A 23672-nucleotide genomic window follows, 5' to 3' on the forward strand; every position below is an offset into this window, starting at 1 on the left:
CATTTAGTGTTTTTTGGTGCTAACATTAATTATATTTTCTTTACCATTCTAGTCTCTAATTGGTTTTTGTTTTCGCATATGAAGTCTACTGATTTCTGTATATTAATCTTACATCCTGTTACCTTAGTGAATTCTTTTATTATTCAAGTTGGTTTTATCATTACTTCTCTGTGGTTTTCCAGAAATTTACTACTGACATTATAAGGCTTTCTGGGGGAGCATGGCAGGTTGCCTAAGCTGGTCCAAAACTGGTTTGAAAGAGCAGGGAAAGGAGACTGACTTGGGGTTTTTATGATGGTTAGAGGGTAGAGCCAGGGAGAGGATTTCTACATGTGGTTTGGCTGGTGGCAAAAGAGAGGGGCTTTTTTTTTTTATCCCTTTGCTTAATGTTAGGTAGAAAGGGGAAAGAGGGAGAGTTAAGGTCTAAAAGCTGGCAGTAGTCAAACATCAAAAATGGAATCAGACTATTATAGTTTCTGATATATTTGGATAGAGGTCTGCAAAGTCATTTCTTATTTTAAAAAAAGTCTTCTGTTTAGTAGTATTTTCCCTTTGTTATTTTTTTATTTTGTACATTTGTGCTTTATCCCCCATATTATTAATTCATTAGCTAATGGCTTATTTTGTTAACTTTTTTCCTAAAACCGCAGGCTTTGAATTTTTAGGTCTGCTGTTTTCTACTCCCCATATCATTACTTTCTGTTCTTATCTTTTTTGTGTCATTCTTTTTGTTTATTTTCTAGCTTATGGAGCTGAGAATTTAGTTTTCTATTATCATTTTTCATTTTTACTGCTAAAGTGTTTAGAGCTATGGAGTTTTCTGACTGCTTTAAGTGTATCCCATATATTTTTTATGAGTAGAGCTTTTAATGTTATCATTATTTTTAGATTCTATCTTTCACTTCATTTCCCCTTTCACCCAAGAGTTGTTTAAAAGACACTTAAGAAATTTGCAGGTAGGAAGACCTTTTTGTTATTTTTCTTGTTAATAATTTCTAGTTCTATTGCATTGAGTGTTGTTTGTATTATTTCTACTTTATGGAATTTACTAATGTTTCATTGTAACCAAATATATGATCAGTATTTGTGAATGTTCCGTGTACTCTTGAGAAGTTTTATTGCCTATTATCAGGGTAAAATGTTTGATATATGTATATATCCATAAAATTTACTTTATCAAGTTTATTGAGTCTTTTCTCTGTGTTTTTGGACTCCTTGATCTACTAAGGTGTCTTATAATCTCTTATTATTAATGTATTTCTACCTGTATTTCCTTACATTGCCTTATAGTTTTGCCTTATACAAGTAATTACTGTTTCATTTGGGATATTTCTTAACTGCCATATCTTCATTTTGATTTGTGGCTCTCAGCATTAAGAAATATCCTTCTGGTAGGCTGAGGCAGGAGGATCACTTGAAGCCAGAAGTTTGAGACCAGCCTAGGCAACATAGTGAGACTATGCCTCTACAAAAAATTAAAAAATATTTTAGCTAGGCATGGCAGCATGCCTCTGTAGTTCTGCTGAGGCTGAGACCACAGGATTGCCTGAGCCCAGGAGTTCTAGGCTGCAGCGAGCTGTGATCATGCCACTGCCCATTGAACTTTAGCCTGGGCAACAGAGCGAGTCCCTGTCTCTCACTCTCTAAAGAAAGGTATCCTTCTATGCACATTTAATGTGTAAGCTTAAATTCTACAATTTTGATCAGGATTACTACTTGTTTTCTTATTGTTTTCATTTGCCTATAATACCTTTGCCCATTTCTTGATATTTAGTCTTTCGGAATCACCTTGTTTTAGTTATGTGTCTAGTATTCAGCATAATACATTCAGTCCTATTTTAGGAGCAAAATTGCAAATCTTTATGTTTTAATAGTTGAGGCTCATTCACATTTATTAATGTGACTAATATGTTTGATTTCAGTTCTGTCATATTATTTTATACAGGTTGAGTATCCCTTATCCAAAATGTTTGAGACTAGAAGTTTTTCAGATTTCAGATTTATTGGATTTTGGAATATTTACAGATACATAATGAGATATCTTGGGGATAGCACCCAAATCTAAACATGAAATTTATTTGTTTCATATACGCTTTATTCACATAGCATGAAGGTAGTTTTATACAATATTTTAAATAATTTTATTTATGAAAGTTTGTGTTAAATACTTAAATGTGGAATTTTCCACTTATAACGTCATGTCTGTGTTTAAAAAGCTTCAAATGTTGGAATGATTTGGATTTTGAAATTTTGAATTAGGGATGCTCAACCTGTAATTATATACTATGATACATTTTATGTTTTTCTTTATCTACCAGATATTTTTCTTTTCTCCTTTAGTTTTGAAATTTCTGTGGTATTTAAGAAGATTTATATTTTTGTTTTATTGGTTACCTTTGTACTTATATTTTTAAAACACCCTTAGAAAATAGGGGAATATTTTCTTATTTAACTTCTACTATCTGCTTTGTCAGTTTTTTTTTTCCCAGTGGTGGCTGTTGAAAAGCACTAATATTTTATGTCATTCTATCTCAAATCCAGACAAATAACCTCAGTTGTTTCAACAAACTTCTCTATAAAATAGAAGAAGCTGGGCAGAGAGCAGCAAGATTTATCAACAGCATCATTAAAATTACCCAGTGCACTAACATTACTAACTCTCCTGACACAAGCTAAACACTTAATTACCTACCATCTCTCATTGCTTGTGATGTATTCTTTTTTGTTGTTGTTGTTGAGATGGAGTTTCGCTCTTGTTGCCCAGGCTGGAGTGCAATGGCGTGGCCTCTGCTCACTGCAACCTCCACCTGGGCCTGTAATCCCAGCTTGTGATGTATTCTTATTCACCTGCTACAGACTGGAAATGATATTGAACCCAGGAACTAAGATATAATCATAACTACCATTTATTAAACACATACTTCATGCCAATGCCGGGCTGGACACTGTTCCAAATGACCTTATTAATCTTCCCAACAAATCTATGGGATACATGTTTCTATCCTATTTAAAGGTGAATGAGATTAATGAATTTCATCATGTGTAGAGAACAGTTTTAAGCCCAGGTCTACCTGACTGCACAGGCCCTGTTCTTTGTTTTTGTTTGTTTGTTTAATAATATCCTTGTATATGCCTGTACTATAACTTAAAAAAAATCATTGCTTTGTCAGTTTTTTTTGGTATCTTTTAACTTTTACCTCTTGCCTATTTAGTAATCAATGAACTTATTCTACTTTCCTCTTTTTCTTTCCTACACTTCACGTTTTTTAATAGGTGGACTTTTTCTTTCTAGTAGTAGTTTTAGATTAATCTTAGTTTTGGTGGCTCCCTTCTTTTCTCTTTATTTTACTCAATTTTCCCTTCCTCCCCCTCTTCCCCTCCCCTCTCCCTCCCTCCCTCCCTCCCTTCCTTCCTTCCTCTTTCATTCTTTCCTTTTTTTCCAAAGACAAGGTCTCATGTTGCCCAGGCTAGAGTGCAGTGGCTACTCGCAGGCAGGATCTTGCCGTTGATCAGTGCGGCAGTTTTGACCTGCTCCATTTCCCTCCTAGGTTGGTTTACTCCTCCTTAGGCAACGTGATAATCCCTTGGCCCCCACAGGTCACCTTACTGAAGCCCAACTTAGTGCAGACACCTGGACAGCGTAGCGCACCACAGCCCAGAACTTCTAGGCTCAAGCGATCCTTCTGCCTTAGCCTCCAGAGTAGCTGGAACTATAGGCACACCCAGGGCGTCCGGCTTTTTTGCTTAATTTTTGTTTCACTATGTTTTGTAGTTCACTAATGTTTTGTAGTTCACTATGGTCTTCTTTTCTCCCTTCTTCTTTTTTCCCCCTATTATAGATAACTTAAAGTTTGGCATTTCGTCTTCTAGTTATACTGAAGACAAAGTTTTTGTATACTTTTATTTGTTCTTGTTTTGTTTTTTGAGGATGTATAGAGAAAGATTTAGGCAGCCGCATCTACCAGGTAGTCCAGTAGATGTATTTTGAGTGATATGCTAGCGATATCAGTTATTGTCTCCCTGCTGCAATCTTTTGTTCTCATCCACAGCCTCTGCTGAAGGAGTAAACACAAGTGACCATATTTGTAACTAAAACAAGTGACCTTATTTTTACTAAATGACCTCACCCTTTGGCCACAGATGAATTTATCTTTCCTGTATGGATACAGGACCTAAACTCTGCCAAGCTGATTATATCTTTTGAGAATTTGAACGAAAGGACACAGAAACGTAATCAGTTAGTATAGGACGCTGGAGCTGTTAAGTCTTGTAGAGTCAAGGCCACAGTGTCATGAAAACTGAAGGTATGGAGGAGCAGAAACTAAGAGGTTCACAGAGGTAGGTGGAATGCCCAGTACTGAGCAGAGAGAAGTTTATAATGGTGTCTTTGGAGCAACAAGAGAATGAGGCAGGAAGAGAGCCAAAGAAACTAGTATAAACAGTTTCTGATGACTATTCAATTCCCAAGAGACGAGCTTGAATAACTTCCAACAATATTCAACATATTTTTCTATTATTTTATTACATTTTCTTGAGGTTTTTTGGGTGTGGGTCTCTGTTTCTTAATTAATTAATTTCCTGAATATATTAGGCTTTAATAAATGTTTATCATCCTGGTGTTATTACCCAGATACAATATGATGTGGGACTACAAATAATGAGGGCTATTCACAGAATTGACTTGAGATAATTTGAGAGTATCAAGTTATTAAATATATTACAAGAATTTTGGATCTGGAAGGGACCTATGAGGAATATCTAGTTCAAATTCTCAAATTTTAGAGAAGAGAGGCCAAGAGAAAATGATTTGCCGAACTTTGACATTGAATTAGAGGTCTCATTAGAATTAGAACTGTGGTTTCCTGATACCCAGTCTAGTCTTCATTTGACTACATGTTCTGAGTTAGACAGTATAACCCCCCAAATTCATATCTACTTGAAACTGCAGAATATGACCTTATTTGGACTAGCATCTTTGCAAATGTAATGAATTAAGATGAGGTCATACTCAATTAGAGTGGATGGACTTTAATCCAATATGACTGGTGTCCTTACAAGAAGGAAAAACAGACAGAATGCCATGTGATGACACGGCAGAGATTAGAGTAATAAAGCTGTAAGCCAAGGAACACCAAGGATTGACGGCTGCTACCAGAAGGTAGAAAGAGGCAGGGAAGAAATGATTCTCCTCTACAGCTTTCAGAGGTACTACTGACCTCTGATTTTAGACTTCTGGCTGCAGAATTGTGATTATAAATCTCTGTTGTGTTAAGCCATCCAGTTTATAGTTCTTCGTTATGACAGCCTTAGGAAACCAAATATACTACCGCATGGTACACTTTTAATGTAAAGAGATTCTTCCCTGAATGTCACCAAAAAAGTATACAGAAACTACATTCTTCAAAAGGGAAGAAAATAGCTTTTTCTGTTGGGTATATCAATCTTAACTTTTAAATTCTTCAGTGTGCTTAGCTATACTTTTGTGCCATTTAGAGATTACAGTATTGTTCATCTTGGGATTTTCAAGGAAGTATGTCACTAGGAAATTTTGCTTTTATTCTTTTAAGGAATAATTAATGGTGGCAGGCATATGGAGTGTGTGTGTGTGTGTGTGTGTGTATGTATGTGTGTGTATGTTATGTTACGGATTTTCTGTTATATGATATTCTGAAATATTGTACTTTTATTTTCAGGTTACTGAAGCTAAAGGAGATGTTTAACTCCAAGTTTGGATCTATTCCCAAGTTTTATGTTCGAGCACCAGGAAGAGTCAACATAATAGGTATTTCAAAAGTTCCTTCTCTTAATTTTTTTCTTCATCCTTTGGTAAGATCTAAATTTTTAAAAATATATTTCTTTCTTAATTTTTCCCAAAATAGAATATTTCACATGTATCTACTAATAGTAAGATGTGCCTTTGCATAAGGAACACACTTTACTTTTATCTTTCCCAATCCATGTTATTAGTATTGTTCATTTGTTTTTTAAATGTATTAATTTGTTGAAACCAAGTTGTTAATATTGTTTTCATAAAAAATGAAAATATTTTTCTAGGCCACAGGTTAAAATTTTAGACTGTGGTAAGTAGTTTTGATGGTTTTATATTTACTCACTGGGTTAGAGGAGCACAGGGAAACCTTAAAATTCCTTGCTACTAAAAGTGTGGTCCAGAATTTGCAGCCCTTCTAGATGAATTTATCTTTCCTTTTGTTTATCCTGTGAAGTACTTTGAATTTTACTACCTTTTAGTGGTAAATAACACAACCTTTCAACATTTTGTTTACTATCATTTTATCAATGTCCTTATATATAATAATTGACATAGTTGTACTTAGACTACATACCATTTGTATCTTTTTTTCATTTAATATATCATAAATATTTCCATGTATCTATTTCCATTTTCTGCTGGTATAACAGAATTCCACAGATGGGGTAATTTATCAACAATAGAAGTTTATTTGGCTCGTGATTCTGGAGGCAGAGAAGTTCAATATCATGGTACTCACATCTGGTGATGGCCTTCTTACTGTGTTATTCTCTTTTTTTTCTGAGATGGAGTTTTGCTCTTATTGCCCAGGCTGGTGTGCAATGGTGCAGTCTTGGCTCACTGCAACCTCTGCCTCCCGGGTTCAAGTGATTCTCCTGCCTCAGCCTCCCGAGTAGCTGGGATTACAGGCATGTGCCACCATGCCTGGCTAATTTTTTGTATTTTTAGTAGAGACAGGGTTTCTCCATGTTGGTCAGGCTGGTCTCGAACTCCCGATCTCAGGTGATCCACCTGCCTCAGCCTCCCAAAGTGCTGGGATTACAGGCATGAGCCACCGTGCCTGGCCTTCTTATTGAGTTATTCTATGGTGGAAGGGCAAGAGGGCAAGAGATCATGCAAGACATAGAAAGCCATGTGTGCTGAACTTCATCCTTCGATCAGGAACCCACTCCTGAGGTCACTAACCCACTCCAGAGATAGTGGCATTAATCTGTTCCTGAGGGGAGAGCTCTCATGATCTAATCACCTCTTAAAGGTCCCACCTCTTAATATTGTCACAATGGCAATTAAATTTCAGTATGAGTTTTGGAGGAGACATTCAAACCACAGCACTGTGGTTCTGTATAGTGCTCATAATTATTTTAATGACTTGATGATAGCTTACTAAATTAATAGAATTTATTTAACAATTTTCTCTTTTTGTTTATACTATTATAGCAGGTAATTTCATAAAAAGGATACCTTAGTTTCATTTTATCATTTTATTATTTCCAATGAGTATTAATTTTTTGGTTTGTTTTCAAGGATGGAAACTAGAAGTTGTAGAATAGAGGATGTACTCCCTTTCGTAAGATTTAGTAAGTTGCTCATTTTCCACAAAAAGATACTGAACTTACAAGTACAGGCTTGTAAAGGTCCCTGACTTAATGATGGCTCAACTTATGACTGTTTTGACTTTTTTTTTTTTTTTTTTGAGATGGAGTTTTGTTCTGTCACCCAGGCTGCAGTACAGTGGCTCCATCTCGGCTCACTGCAACCTCTGCCTCCTGGGTTCAAGTGGTTCTCCTGCCTCAGCCTCCCAAGTAGCTGGGACTATAGGTGTGCACCACCACACCTGATTAATTTTTGTATTTTTAGTAGAGATGGGATCTCATCATATTGGCCCGACTGGTCTCGAACTCCTGACCTCAAGTGATCCACCTGCCTTGGCCTCCCAAAGTGCTGAGATTACAGGCGTGAGCCTCCACACCTGGCCTCTTGTGTCTGTTAACTGACCTCTCCCTACCTGCCCTTCCTGCCCTCACTACATGTTATCCTTCCCAGCCTCTAGTAACCATTAATTTATCCTCTATTTTTATGAGATCAACTCTTTTAGCTTCCATATATGAGTGAGAACATGAGGTATGTATCTTTCTGTGCCTGACTTATTTCACTTAACATAATGTCCTCTAAGCTCATCCATGTTGCTGTGAATAACAGGATTTCACTCTTTTAGGTGGCTGAATAGTATTCCATTGCACACATACACCACATTTTAAAAATCCATTCATCTGTGAATGGACATTTATGTTGATTCTGTATCTTGACTATTGTGAATAGTTTTGCAATAAACAAGAGAGCCACATATCTCTTTGACATACTGATGTCCTTTTCTTTGGATATATACCTAGTAATGGGATTGCTGGATCATATGGTGGTTCTATTTTTAGTTTTTTGAGGAGCCTTCATACTGTTTTTCCATATGGCTATACTAATTTACTTTCCCACCAACAGTGTAGAAGAATTCTTATTTCTCTGCATTCTCTCTAACACTTATTATTTTTTGTCTTTTTGATAATAGTCATCCTAACTGAAATGAGATAATATCTCCTGGTGGTTTTGATTTCCATTTTCCTGATTATTAGTGATGTTGAGCATTTTTCTATGATTGTAAGTCATTTGTATGTCTTCTTTTTAGAAATGTCTATTTAGATCATTTGCCAATTTTTATTTTATTTTATTTTATTAATTTATTTATTTTGAGACAGAGTCTCTCTCTGTTGCCCAGGCTGGAGTGCAGTGGCACGATCTGGGCTCACTGCAACCTCCACCTCCTGGGTTCGAGCAATTCTCCTACCTCGGCCTCCCGAGTAGCTGGGACTACAGGCACGTGCCACCATGCCCAGCTAATTTTTGTATTGTTAGTAGAGATGGGGTTTCACCATGTTGGCCAGGATGGTCTTGAACTCCTGACCTCAGATGATCTGCCCACTTTGGCCTCCCAAAGTGCTGGGATTACAGGTGTGAGCCACCACACCCAGACCGTTTGCCAATTTTTTAATTGGAATATTTGTTTTACTACTGTTAAGTTTTTTATATATTCTGGAGATTAATTCCTTGTTCGGTGAATAGTTTACAAATATTTTATCCCTTTCAACAGGTTGTCTCTTCACTCTATTGGAAGGTTTCCTTTGCTGTGCAGAAGCTTTTTAGTTTGATATAATTTTATTTGTCTATTTTTGTTTCTTTGCCTGTGCTTTTATAGTCTTATTCATAAAATCTTTGCCTAGACCAATGTCTTGAAGTGTTTCCTTTATGTTTTCTTCTAGTAGTTTCATAGTTTCAGTTCTGATGTTTAAGTCTTTAATCCATTTTAAATTCATTTTTATAAATGGTGAGATATTGGGGCCTATTTTTATTCTTTTGCATATGGATATCTAGTTTTTCCATCACCATTTATTAAACAGATTGTCCTTTTCCCTATGAATGAAAGTAACTTTGTTGAAAATCATTTGGCCTTGGCCAGGCATGGTGGCTCACACTTGTAATCCCAGCACTTTAGGAAGCCGAGGAGGGTGGATCACTTGAGGTCAGGAGTTTGAAAGCAGCCTGGCCAACATCATGAAACCTCGTCTCTGCTAAAAATACAAAAATTAGCTGGGTGTGGTGGCACACACCTGTAATCCCAGCTACGCAGGGGGCTGAGGCACGAGAATCTCTTGAATCTGGGAGGCGGAGGCTGCAGTGAGCCGAGAGCAAACCACTACTGCACTCCAGCAGGATTCTGTCTCAAAAAAAAAAAAAAAAAAAAAAAAAAAAAAAAAAAAAAATCAGTTGGCCGTAAATACATGGATTTAGCTCTGGGTTCTCTATTCTGTTCTATTGGTCTGTATGTCTGTTTTTACGCCCAAACCATAGTATTACTATAGCTTTGTAGTATATTTGAAGTCAGGTAGTGTGATGCCTCCAGCTTTTCTTTTCTTCTTCTTCTTCTTTTATTTTTTTTTTTGGCTCAGGATTGCTTTGGTTATTTGGGGTCTTTTGTGGTTCCATACAAATTTTAGAATTTTTTTTTTATTTCTGTGAAGAATGTCATTGGTATCATACGAGGAATTGCATTGAATCTGTAGTAGTATGGTCATTTTAACAATATTAATTCTTCCAGTCCAAGAATGTGGGATGTCTTTCCATTTTTTTGTATCCTCTTCAATTTCTTTCATCAGTGTTTTATTGTTTTCATTGTACAGGTCTTTTATCACCTTGGTTAAATTTATTCCTAGATATTCATTTTTTTTAGCTATTTCAAATGGGATTGCTTGCTTGATTTCTTTTTCAGGTAGTCTGTTATTGGTGTATAGAAACACTAGTGATTTTTAAAATTTTTTCAAAGTACTTTTATTTATTATTTTAAAATCTTATTTTTCCATAAGTTATTGGGGTACAGGTGGTATTTGGTTACATGAATACGTTTTTTAGTGGTGATTTGTGAGATTTTGGTGTACCCATCACCCAAGCAGCATACACTGCACTGTATTTGTAGTCTTCTATCCCGCGCTCCCCTCCCACTCTTCCTCGCAAGTCCCCGATGTCCATTACCTAATTCTTATGCTTTTGCATCCTCATAGCTTAGCCCCCACATATCAGTAAGAGCATACAATGTTTGGTTTTCCATTTCTGAGTTATTTAACTTAGAATAATAGTCTCCAGTCTCATCCAGGTCACTGCAAATACTGTTAATTCATTCCTTTTTATGGCTGCATAGTATTCCATTGTATATATACCACAGTTTCTTTATCCACTCGTTGATTGATGGGCATTTGGGTTGGTTCCACGATTGGGTTGGTTCCATAATACCAATGACATATAGTGGCAATTGTGAATTGTGCCACTATAAACATGCACGTGCACATATCTTTTTCAAATAATGACTTCTTTTCCTCTGAGTAGATACCCATTAGTGGGATTGCTGGATCAAATGGTAGTTCTACTTTTAGTTCTTTAAGGAATCTCCACACTGTTTTCCATAGCAGCTGTACTACTTTACATTCCCAACAGCAGTGTAGAAGTGTTCCCTGTTCACCACATCCACACCAACATCTACTCTTTTTTGATTTTTTGATTATGGCCATTCTTGCAGGAGTGAGGTGGTATCACATTGTGGTTTTGATTTGCATTTCCCTGATCATTAGTGATGTTGAGCATTTTTCCATATGTTTGTTGGCCATTTCTATATCTTCCTTTGAGAATTGTCTATTCGTGTCCTTAGCCCACTCTTTGAATGGGATGGTTTGTTTTTTTCTTACTGATTTGTTTGAGTTCATTGTAGATTCTGGACATTAGTCCTTTGTCAGATGTATAGATTGTGAAGATTTTCTCCAACTCTGTAGGTTGTCTTTTTACTCTGCTGACTGTTCCTTTTGCCATGCAAAAGCTCTTTAGTTTAATTAGGTCCCAGCTGTTTATCTTTGCTTTTATTGCATTTGCTTTTGGGTTCTTGGTCACGAAATCCTTGCCTAAGCCAATGTCTAGAAGGGTTTATCCAATGTTATCTGCTAGAATTTTTTTAGTTTCATATCTTAGGTTTAAGTCCTTAATCCATTTTGAGTTGATTTTTGTGTAAGGTGAGAGATGGGGATCCAGTTTCATTCTCCCACATGTGGCTAGCCAATTATCCCCGCACAATTTGTTGAAAAGGGTGTCCTTTCCCCACTTTTTGATTTTGTTTGCTTTGTTGAAGATCAGTTGGCTATAAGTATTTGGGTTTATTTGTGGGTTCTCTATTTTGTTCCATTGGTCTACGTGCCTATTTTTATACTAGTACCATGCTGTTTTGGTTGACTATGGCCTAATGGTATAGTTTGAAATCAGGTAGTGTGGTGCCTCCAGATTTGTTTCTTTTTGCTTAGTCTTGTTTTTGCTATGCAGGCTCTTTTTTGGTTCCATATGAATTTTTATTTATTTATTTATTATTATTATACTTTTTTAGGGTACATGTGCACAATGTGCAGGTTAGTTACATATGTATGGTTCCATATGAATTTTATAATTGTTTTTTCTAAGTCTGTGAAGAATGATGGTGGTATTTTCATGGGGACTGCATTGAATTTGTAGATTGCTTTTGGCAGTATGGTCATTTTCACAATATTGATTCTACCCATCCATGAGCATGGGATGTGTTTCCATTTGTTTGTGTTGTCTATGATTTCTTTCAGCAGTGTTTTGTAGTTTTCCTTGTAGAGGTCTTTTGACTCCTTTGTTAGGTATATTCCTGAGTATTTTATTTTATTTTTTATTTATTTATTTTTTTGCAGCTATTGTAAAAGGGGTTGAGTTCTTCATTTGATTCTCTGGTCGCTGTTGGTATATAGAAGAGCTATATTTGTGTACATTAATCTTGTATCTGGAAACTGCTGAATTCTTTTATCAGTTCCAGGAGCTTTCTGAAGGAGTCCATAGGGTTTTCAAGGTAAACGATCGTATCATCAGCAAACAGTGACAATTTGACTTCCTCTTTACCAATTTGAATGCCTTATATTTCTTTCTCTTGTCTGATTGCTCTGGCTAGGACCTCCAGTACCATGTTGAAAAGGAGTGGTGAGAGTGGGCATCTTAGTCTTGTCCCAGTTCTCAGAGGGAATGCTTTCAACTTTACCTCATTCAATATTATGTTGGCTTTGGGTCTGTCATAGATGGCTTTTATTACATTAAGGTATGTCCCTTTTATGTCAATTTTGCTGAGAGTCTTAATCATAAAGCTTGCTGGATTTTGTCGAATGCTTTTTCTGCATCTATTGAGATGATCATGTGATTTTTGTTTTCAATTCTGTTTATGTGGTGTATCACATTTATAGACTTGCCTATGTTAAACCATCCCTGCATCCCTGGTGTGAAACCCACTTGATCATGGTAGATTAACTTTTTGATATGTTGTTGGATTTGGTTAGCTGGGATTTTGTTAAGGATTTTAGCATCTATGTTCATCAAGGATATTGAACTGTAGTTTTCTTTCTTGGTTATGTCCTTTCCTGGTTTTGATATTAGGGTGATGCTGGCTTCATAAAATGAATTTGTAAAATGAATTCGGAAAGGTTCCTTCTTTCTCTATCTTGTGGAATACTGTGAAAAGGATTGGTTTCAATTCTTCTTTGAATGTCTGATAGAGTTCTGCTGTGAATCTGTCTGGTCCTGTACTTTTTTTTTGTTGGTAATTTTTAAATTACCATTTAAATCTCGCTGCTTGTGATTGGTCTGTTCAGGGTATCTAATTCTTCCTGATTTAAGCTAGGAGGGTTGTATTTTTCCAGGAATTTATCCATCTATTCTAGGTTTTCTAGTTTACTCATGTAAAGGTGTTCATAGTAGCCTTGAATGATCTTTTGTATTTCAGTGGTATCAATTGTAATATCTCCTCTTTTGTTTCTTAGTGAGGTTATTTGGATTTTCTCTCTTCTTTTCTTGGGTTAATCTTGCTAATGGTCTATCAATTTTCTTTTCTTTTTTTGAGACGGAGTCTCGCTTTTGTCACCCAGGCTGGAGTGCAGAGGTGCGATCTCAGCTCACTGCAATGTCCACCACCCAGGTTCAAGCTTCTCCTGCCTCCGCCTGAGTAGCTAGGATTACAGGCATCCACCACCATGCCCAGCTAATTTTTGTACTTTTAGTAGAGACGAGATTTCACCATGTTGGTCAGGCTGGTCTTGAACTCCTGACTTCAGGTGGTCCACCTGCCTCAGCCTCCCAAAGTGCTGGGATTACAGGCGTGAGTCACTGCGCCGGCCCAATTTTATCTTTTCAAAGACCCATCTTTTTGTTTCATTTACCTTTTGTATTTTGTTTGTTTGTTTGTTTCAATTTCACTTAGTTCTGCTCTGATCTTGGTTATTTCCTTTCTTCTGCTGTGTTTGGGTTTAATTTGTTCTTGTTTCTTTAGTTTGTTGAGGTGTGATCTTAGATTGTCTGTTTGTGCTCTTTCAGACTTTTTGATGTAGGTGTTTAGGGCTATGAACTTTCCTCTTAGCACTGCCTTAGCTGTATCCCAGAGGTTTTGATAGGTTGTGTCATTATTGTCATTCAGTTCAAAGAAGTTTTAAATTTCCATCTGGATCTCATTTTTGACTCAATGCTCATTTAGGAGCAGGTTATTTAATTTCCATGTATTTGCATGGTTTTGAAGGTTCCTTTTATAGTTGATTTCCAGTTTTATTTCATTGTAGTTTGAGAGAGTGCTTGATATAATTTCAATTTTCTTAAATTTATTAAGGCTTGTTTTGTGGCCCATCACATGGTCTATCTTGGAGAAAGTTCCATGCCCTGTTGAAAAGGATGTGTTTTCTGTGGTTGTTGGATGAAATGCTCTGTATATATGTGTTAAGTCCATTTGTTCCAAGGTATAGTTTCAATCCATTGTTTCTTTGTTGACTTTCTGTCTTGATGACCTGTCTAGTGCTGTCAGTGGAGTATTGAAGTCCCCCACTATTATTGTGTTGCTGTCTATCTCATTTCTTAGGTGTATTAGTAATTGTTTTATAAATTTGGGAGCTCTAGTGTTAGGTGCATATATCTTTAGGATTGTGATATTTTCCTGTTGGACAAAGCCTTTTTACCATTGTATAATATCCCTCTTTGTCTCTTTTAACTGCTCTTGCTTTGAAGTTTGTTTTGTCTGATATAAGAATGGCTACCCCTGCTCGCTTTGGTGTCCATTTGCATGATATGCCTTTTTCTACCCCTTTACTTTAAGTTTATGTGAGTCCTTATGTATTAGGTGAGTCTCCTGAAGGCAGCAGATAGTTGGTTGGTTAGTCCTTATCCTTTTTGCGGTTCTCTATCTTTTAAGTGGAGCATTTGGGCCATTTACATTGAATGAAACACTAGCTATTTTTAATACTGATTTTGTATCTTGCGACTTTACTGAATTTATCAGCTCTAAAAGCTTTTTGTGGTCTTTAGGTTTTTCTACGTATAAGATCATGTTGTGTACAAGTAGAGACCATCTGACTTCCTCCTTTCCAATTTGGATGCCCTTTACATTTTTCTCTTGCCTGATTGCTCTGGCTCAGACTTCCAGTACTATTTTGAATAAGAGTGGTGAAATTGGGTATGCTTGTCTTGTTCTAGTGCTTAGACAAAAAGCTTTCCATTTTTCCTCATTTGGTATGACATTAGCTATGGGTTTGTCATATATGGCCTTTATTGTGTATTGAGACATGTTCCTTCTGTACCTAGTATGTTAAGAGTTTTTATCATGAAAGAATGTTGAATTTTATCAAATGCTTTTTCTGAATTGATTGTAAAGATTATATGGGTTTTGTCCTTCATTCTGTTGATGTGATATATCGTATTTTTGGATTTGTGTATGTTGAACCCCTTCCTTGCATTTCTAGGATTAATCCCACTTGATCATGGTATATAATCTTTTTATGGGCTCTTGGGTTCATTTTGCCAACATTTTATTGAGGATTTTTGATTATATGTTCAACTGAGATATTGTCCTGTAGTTTTCTTTTTCTGTTGTGTCCTTGTTCAGTTTTGGTATCAGAATAATGCTGGCCTCATAGAATAGTTTCAAAGAATTCCCTGCCTTTCAATTTTTTTGCAAGTCTGAAAAGAATTGGTGTTAGTTCTTCTTTAAAGGTTTGGTAGAATTCATGGGTGAAGCCCTCTGGTCCTGAGCATTTCTTCGTTGGGAGACTTTTTACTGTTGCTTCAATCTTGTTACTTGTTATTGGTGCGTTCAGGTTTTCTATTTCTACCTGGTTCAATCTTCTTAGGTTTTATGTGTCCAGGAACTTATGCATGTCCTTTAGGTTTTGCAATTTGTTGGCATAATAGTTGTTCACAATAGGCTTTAATGATCCTTTGTATTTTGTGGTGTCACTTGTAATGTCTCCTTTTCTGTTTTTTTAATTTTATTTATTTGTGTGTTCTCTTTTTCTCAGTCTAGCTAAAGATTTGCTATTATGTTTACCTTTTCATTTCATTAATTTTTGTCTCAAATTTACTTCTGCTCCGATCTTTGTTATTTCTTTCCTTCTACTAATTTTGGATTTGGATTGTTTTTGCTAGAGATGTACCATTAGGTTGTTTATATGCAAAATTTCTACCTTTTTTTTAGTGGCTGAGGATTTATTTTATTTTATTTTATTATTATTATTTTTTTGAGATGGAGTTTTGCTCTTGTTGCCCAAGCTGGAGTGCAATGGTGCGATCTCAGCTCACTGCAATGTCTGCCTCCCAGATTCAAGTGATTTTCCTGCCTTAGCCTCCCAAGTAGCTGGGATTACAGGCACCCACCACCATGCTTGGCTAATTTTTTGTATTTTTAGTAGAGACAGGGTTTCATCACGAAGGCCAGGCTGGTCGCGAACTCCTGACCTCAGGTGATCCACCCGCCTCGGCCTCCCAGAGTGTTAGGATTACAGGCGTGAGTCACCATGCCTGGCCTATTTTATTTTATTTTTAACTTTCGAGATGTAGTCTCGCCCTGTTGCCCAGGCTGGAGTGTAGTGGCACGATCTTGGCTCACTGCAACCTGCACTTCCTGGACTCAAGTGATTCTTGCGCTTCAGCGTCCTGAGTAGCTGGGATTACAGGCATGTGCCACCATGCCTGGCTAATTTTTGTATTTGTACTAGAGACAGGGTTTCCCAATGTTGGCCGTCACACACACACACACACACACACACACACACACACACACACACGGCCTTTTCATTTCTACCACATGGCTGGGCTTCAAATTTTTCAAACTTGTTCACTCTGCTTCCCTTTTAAATATAAATTCCAGTTTCAGGTCATTTCTTTGCTTATGCATAAGAGCATAGGTTGTTAGAAGCAGCCAGACTACATCTTGAATGCTTTGCTGCTTAGAAATTTTTTTCACCAGATATCATCACTCTCAAGTTCAAAGTTCCACAGGTCCCCAGAGCAGGGGCACAATGCCTCCAGACTCTTTGCTAAAGCATAACAAAAGTGACCTTTACTCTAGTTCTCAAAAAGTTTTGTATTTTCATCTGAGACCTCTTTAGCTGGGACTTCATTGTTCATATTATTATCAGCATTTTGGACACAACCATTCTACAAGTTTCTTGGAAGTTCCAAACTTTCCCTCATCGTCCTATCTTTTTTCTGAGCCCTCCAAACTGTTCCAACCTCTGCCACTTACCTAGTTCCAAAGGTGCTTTCACATTTTCAGGTATCTTTATAGCAATGCCCCACTTCTGATACCAATTTTCTGTATTAATCTGCTCTTGCACTGCTATAAAGAAGTATCTGAGACTGGATAATTTATTTAAAAAAAGAGGTTTAATTGGCTCACAATTTTGCAGGCTGTACAGGAAGCATGGCTGGGAAAGCCTCAGGAAACTTACAAGCATGGTGGAAGACAAAGGGGAAGGAGGCACGCCTTACATGGCTAGAGCAGGAGGACGAGAGGGAGGGGAAGTGCTGTACTCTTTTAAACGATCAGATCTTGTGAGAACTCTATCATGAGAACCACACTCAGGAGATTGTGTTAAGCCATTAGAAACCACCTCCATGATTCAATCAACACCCACCAGGCTTCACTTCCAGCATTAGGTATTACATTTCAACATGAGATTTGGGTGGGGACACAGATCCAAGCCATATCATATGGGTCTAGGCGTTGATCCCTTTCTTCTTGGTTTTCTAATTTGTTGGTATATAGTTGCTCATAATAGTCTCTAATGATGCCTTGACTCTCTGCTATCAGTTATGATATCTTTAAAAAAAATTCTCTGACTTTATTTATTTGAATCTTCTTTATTTTTTACTTTTTCTTTTTTGTTTGAAATGGAATCTCGCTCTGTTGCTCAGGCTGGAGTGCAGTGGCGCTATCTCAACTCACTGCAACCTCCACTTCTCAGATTCAAGTGATTGTCCTGCCTCAGCCTCCCGAGTAGCTGGGATTACAGGTGTCCACCACCATGCCTGGATAATTTTTGTATTTTTAGTAGAGATGGGGTTTCACCCTGTTGGCCAGGCTGGTCTTGAACGTCTGGCCTTGTGATCTGCCCACCTTGGCCTCCCCTCCCAAAGTGCTGGGATTACAGGTGTGAGCCAGTGCACCTGGCCTCTTTTTTACTTAGTGTGGCTAAAGGTTTTTTGATTTAGTTTATGTTTGCAAAACACCCACTTTTAATTTCATTGATTTTTTTTTGTAGTTTTAAATTTCAATTTCACTTATTTTTGCTCTGATCCGAATTCTTTTCCTCTACTAATTCTGCATTTCATTTGCTTTTGCCTTTCTCATTTGTTAAGATGCATCTTTAGGTTGCTTATTTGACATATTTCTACCTTTTTGATGTAGGTGTTTATTGTTTTAAATGTGCTTTTTTGTACTGCTCTTTTCTGTATCATGGAGATTTTGATCTGTTGTCTTTTCACTCCCAATTGTTTCATGAAATTTAAAAATTTCTTAATTTTTTCATTGGCCCACTGGTCATTCAGGAGCATATTTTTTACTTTCCAAGTGTTTGCTTAGTTTCCAAAGTTTTTCTTCATGTTTATTTCTAATTTTATTTCATTATGATCAGAGAAGTTACTTGATATTATTTTAACTTTTTTGAACTTTTTGAGACTTGTTTTGTGGTCTAACTTAAGATCTATCCTGGAGAATATTCTGGGCACTGATGAGAAGAATGTGTATTCTGGGGCTGTTGGATGGAATGTTTTTATAAATATCCATTTGTTCTATAGTGCAGATTAAGTCTGATGTTTCTTTGTTGATTTTCTCCCTGGATAAATACCCCAGGGCTGAAAGTGAGGTTTTGAAATCCCCAGCTATTATTCTATAGGCATCTATCCTTCTTTTTAGTTTTAATAATATTTGTTTTACATATCTGAGTGCTCCAGCATTGGGTGCACATATATTTACAATTGTTATATCCTGTTGCTGAACTGACTCCTTTGACATTATATAATGACCTTCATCTCTTTTTATAGTTTTTATCTTGAATCCTGTTTATTTATGCATAACTACTCTTGCTCTCGTTTGGTTTTCATTTGTATGGAGTATCTTTTTCTTTTTTTAAAAATTTTACTTTAAGTTCTGGGATATAAATGCAGAATGTGTAGGTTTGATACCTAGGTATACATGTGCCATGGTGGTTTGCTGCACCTGTCAACCCATCGTCTAGGTTTTAAGCCCCGCATGCATTAGCTATTTGTCCTAATGCTCTTCCTCCCCTTCCCCTTCACCCCACAATTGGCCCTGGTGTGTGTTCCGGAATATCTTTTTCTATTTTATTTTATTTTTTTTGGTCTGCATGTCTTTATTGATGAGGTTAGCTTATTGTTTTTGTTTTTTTAATCCATTCATCCACTTTGTCTTTTATTGGGAATTTAGTCCATTTATATTCGATGTTATAGTTATAAGGTACAGACTTACTACTGCCATTTTGTTATTTATTTTCTGGTTGTTTTGTTGGTCCTCTCTTCCTTCCTTCTTGTCTTCCTTTGTGTAAAAGTGACTTTTTCTGACAATGTTTTAATTTATTATTTAAAACTTTTTTTGGGCTGGGCATGGTGCCTCACGCCTGTAATCCCAGCACGTTGGCAGGCGGAGGCGGGTGGATAATGGGGTCAGGAGATCGAGACCATCATGGCTAACACGGTGAAACCCCATCTCTACTAAAAAATACAAAAAAATTTAGCTGGGCATGGTGGCGGGTGCCTGTAGTCCCAGCTACTCAGGAGGCTGAGGCAGGAGAATGGCATGAACCCGGGAGGTGGAGCGTGCAGTGAGCTGAGATCATGCCACTGCACTCCAGCCTGGGCGACCGAGCAAGAGTCTGTCTCAAAAACAAACAAACAAACAAAAAAAGCCAACTTTTTTTGTATCTGTTACAGGTTTTTGTTTTGTGGTTACTGTGAGGCTTGCAAATAACATAACCAATTATTTTAAGCAGATGACAGCTTAACTCTGATTACAATGAAAATAAAAAAGAAATCAGCAAAAAGAAAACAAAAAAAACCCCCAAAACTTTACCTTAACCCCATTTCTTCACTTTGTCACTTTTTTTTTTTTTTTTTGAGATGGAGTCTCACTCTGTCACCCAGGCTGGATACAGTGGCGTGATCTCGGCTCACTTCAACCTCTGCCTCCCGGGTTCAAGCGATTCTCCTGCCTCAGCCTCCCAAGTAGCTGGGACTACAGGCACCTGCCACCACACCCAGCTATTTTTTCTTTTTTTGTATTTTTAGTAGAGATGGGGTTTCACCATGTTAGCCAGGATAGTCTCGATCTCCTGACCTCGTGATCTTCCTGCCTTGTCCTCCCAAAGTGCTAGGATTACAGGCTTGAGCCACCATGCCCGGCTGCTTTGTCACTTTTGATTGTCTCTGTTTATATCTTTTTATGCTCAGAAAGCTGTTTCAGTTACTATTTTTGATAGGTTTGTCTTTTAATCTTCCTACTAAGATACGAGTGTTTTAACACTATAGTTACAGTGTTAGAGTATTCTGTATTCATCTGTTCATTTACCACTACCAGTGAGTTCTGTACCACCATGTGATATATATTTTTTTACATTAATGTGCTTTTCTTTCAGATTGAAGAACTCTCTTTAACATTTTTTGCAAGACAGGTCTGGTGTTGTTGAAACCCCTCAGCTGTGTTTGTCTGGGAAAGTATTTCTCTTTCATGTTTGAAGGATAATTTTACTGGAAATAATATTCTAGTTCAAAAGTTGTTTTTCTTCAACACTTTGAATATGTCTTCCCCCTCTCTCTTGGCCTCTAAGTTTCCTGCGGAGTTGTCTCCTACTAGACATATTGAAGCCCCTTTATATGTTCTTTGCTTCTTTTCTTTTTCTGCTTTTAGGATACTTTCTTTATCCTTGACCTTTGAGAGTTTGATTAATATATTAATTGAGTTAGTCTTATTTGGGTTGAATCCTTTTGGTGTTGTGTGATCTTCTTATACCTTAATATTTGTATCTTTTCTTAGGTTTGGAAAGTTTTCTATCAGTATTTCACTGAATAAACTTTCTACCCTGATCTCTCTATCTCTACATCCTCTTTAAAGCCAATAACTCTTAGATTTGCCCCTTTTAAGCTATTTTCTAGATCTTGTAGAGAGGCTTCATTCTTTTTAAATTATTTCTCTTTTCTCTCCTCTGACTGTGTATTTTTATATAGCCTGTCTTCAGGTTCACTATTTATTTTTCTTGATCGATTCTGCTGTTGAGAGACTCTGAGACATTTTTGAGTTTGTCAGTTGAATTTTTCAGCTGCAGAATTTCTGTTTGAAATTTCAAAAACTATTTTAATCTCGTTGTTAAATTTCTCTGGTAGAATAATGAATTTCTTCCCTGTGTTATCTTTAAGTTTGTTGAGCTTCCTCAAGACAGTTCTTTTGAATTCTCTGTCTGAAAGGACATACATCTCCATGTTTCTGGGATTGGTCACTGGTATCTTCTGTAGTTCATTTAATGAGGTCATGTTTTCCTGGATACTCTTGATGCTTGTGGACATTCATCACTTATGGGCATTGACAAATTAGATATTTATTTGTCTGTGTAGTCTGGGCTTGTTTGTTCCCTTCATTCTTGAGAAGGCTTTTCATGTATTCAAATGGGATTGAGTGTGTTGTGCTCTAAGCCTGTGGTCCGTATGGGCATATCGGCACAAGGAGGTGCTCTAAGCCCAGGAATGCTGCAATTCTTCCTGACATCTAGAGGCACTGCCTTGATGAGTTTGGGTAAGGTAAAGGAGAATTCCCTGGGTTGTCAGGCAAAGTCCTCTTGATATCTTCCCTTTACTCCTCCCAGTCAGAAGTAGTCTGTCTCCATACTGGGCTGCCTAGAGCACTTCCATGGCTTCCACAGCTGGCACTGTGCTGGGTCACACCTGAAGCCTGTATAATACTGGATCTTGCCTGGTTACTGCTGATGTTTATTCAAGGCCCAAGGGATCTTTAGTGAGCAGGTGAATCCTGCCAAGACTGGGTTCTTCTCTTCAGGGCAGTGGATTCCCTCTGAATGAGGGTGGGTCCAGGAACTAAGTCCTGGAATTGACAGCTTCAGGAATCTCCTTGGTGCTTTACTTTGGCTGAGCTGGTACCCAAATTGCAAGACAGTCTTCTGTACTCTTCCCACTTCTTTCCTTAAGCTAAAGGAATCTCTCCCCAAACTGCACTTCCTGGAGTTGGGTGCAATGCGATCAGGCACTCCCCTGGCTGCCACAGCTGGTGTCACACTTGGTCACACATCCCAAGTCTACTGCCTCCAAGGCCGGTGCAGTACCAGGGCTTGCCCGAGGACTGCAGTACTTGCGGCCTGACAGCCTCTTAAGCTTATTCTGGGCACTAGGCCAGTTTAGTTAGCCAGAGGTGAGGTTGGTTGGGACTCAGGTTCCTCCTGCTGAGATTGAGAATTCTGTCTTGCCCAGGGCTGATCTAAATGCCCCCTCCTTGGGTGCTAGCAGAGTTCTGCTGTTTTGTGTTTTTCTGTAACATGGCTGCACTGAGTTCCAGTGCAAAGACCCACACTCACTTCACCCTCCCTCCCCCAAACACAGTTTCTCTGTCCATGCTGGAAGGGATCCTGTAGGCAATGCAAGACTGTCTTTCCTGTCCTCTTCAATTCCTCTATCCCTGATGTTATGTTAAAACCAGGTACTGTGATTTTCAGGTACTCACCTGAATTTTCTGGGTTCTTATGAAGGTGTTTATTGCATAGGTAGTTGCTCAATTTGGTGTAAGATCATGGAAGGGTTCTATTTGGCCATCTTGCTCTGCTTCCCTTTATTTTTATTTACTGTTAAAACCTGGCTCATGGTCAGTTTTTTCCTGTATGTAAACTTTCTTGAGGTGCTTTTGTTTTATATATTAGCAATGATTAAAAAAGCTTTCTCTTTTTTCTAGGCGAGCATATAGATTATTGTGGATATTCTGTTCTTCCTATGGCTGTAGAACAAGATGTGCTAATAGCTGTAGAACCTGTGAAAACGTACGCTCTCCAACTGGCCAATACAAATCCCTTGTATCCGTGAGTATTTAAAATTGCTAGTGTGTGTGTGTATGTATGGTTCTGTTTGTACCCAAATGGACTCTTTAGGAGACATCAAATTTGTAACAGGTCATTTAATTTATTGATATTTTGTACCTGACATTAAAAAAATTCTAAGGCCATTATTTATTGTTTGTTCATTTTGTTCATTTGTCAGTTCATTTAAGGAATATTTATCAAAGACTTATCATGTGCTAGACATAGTCTTAGATACCAGGTGATACAAAGATAAATAACTCTGTCCTTGTCCGATAGGTACTTATCATCTATTGATCTAATTATCTCCAGCAAAGTCAGGTCTGATGTTTTCCTATGTTACTATGGCACCTTCTAAGTATCTTGTCATAGCATCTTATTATGCTGTATTATTATTATCTGTTTATTTACCTGTGTCACCCAGTAGACTGTAAACTCTGTGACTTCAGGCATTGTTGCCTCTCTTCTTCAATGCCCTAGCATATAAAACAGAGTCTGGTGCCTAATAGAGGTAAGTTTCTAGTACATATGCTTTATCAAGTTAACAAAGTCTTTAAAAAAAATCTTAGTTTGCTAAGATTAAAAAAGTTTAATAATGGGTATTGAATTTAATTAAATGTCTATTTAGAATTGAAGATCAGTTTTTTTAAAAATATGGTGAATTAGTCTGACGAATTTTCTAATGTTGAGCCCTTTTTGCATTTCTGGGATAAACTCTACTTGCTTCTAATGTATTATAATGGATTTGACTTGATAATTACAGAAAAAGATTTTGGCTTGTATTTGGCATATTATATGTTTGGCTTGTTCATTGGTTAGTTTATCTGCAATAACATTCATGTATTCGGAAAATATTTTTGATAAGACTCTATACCAGTTTGTGCAAGACGTAGAAGTTTTTTACTTTTATATGGAAC

General features: G+C 37.2%; 1 protein-coding gene across 46 annotated transcripts in view; it reads left to right on the forward strand.

Annotated features, from left to right (window-relative positions):
- The window catches only part of GALK2 (galactokinase 2), a 178782-nt gene that overhangs the window by 39716 nt on the left and 115394 nt on the right, over nucleotides 1-23672 (forward strand). For all 46 annotated transcript variants that reach the window (XR_010151378.1, XR_010151373.1, XR_010151376.1 and 43 more), the window contains 2 exons: nucleotides 5694-5782; nucleotides 22635-22758. Coding sequence is in view for 39 of the 46 variants with exons in the window: in XM_054666920.2 (XP_054522895.1) it covers nucleotides 5694-5782; nucleotides 22635-22758 (213 nt within the window). In the remaining 7 variants the exon portion in view is untranslated. The remainder of the gene's footprint in view (nucleotides 1-5693; nucleotides 5783-22634; nucleotides 22759-23672) is intronic.

Source organism: Pan troglodytes, chromosome 16 (assembly GCF_028858775.2).
Source record: "Pan troglodytes isolate AG18354 chromosome 16, NHGRI_mPanTro3-v2.0_pri, whole genome shotgun sequence".
NCBI lineage: Eukaryota > Metazoa > Chordata > Mammalia > Primates > Hominidae > Pan > Pan troglodytes.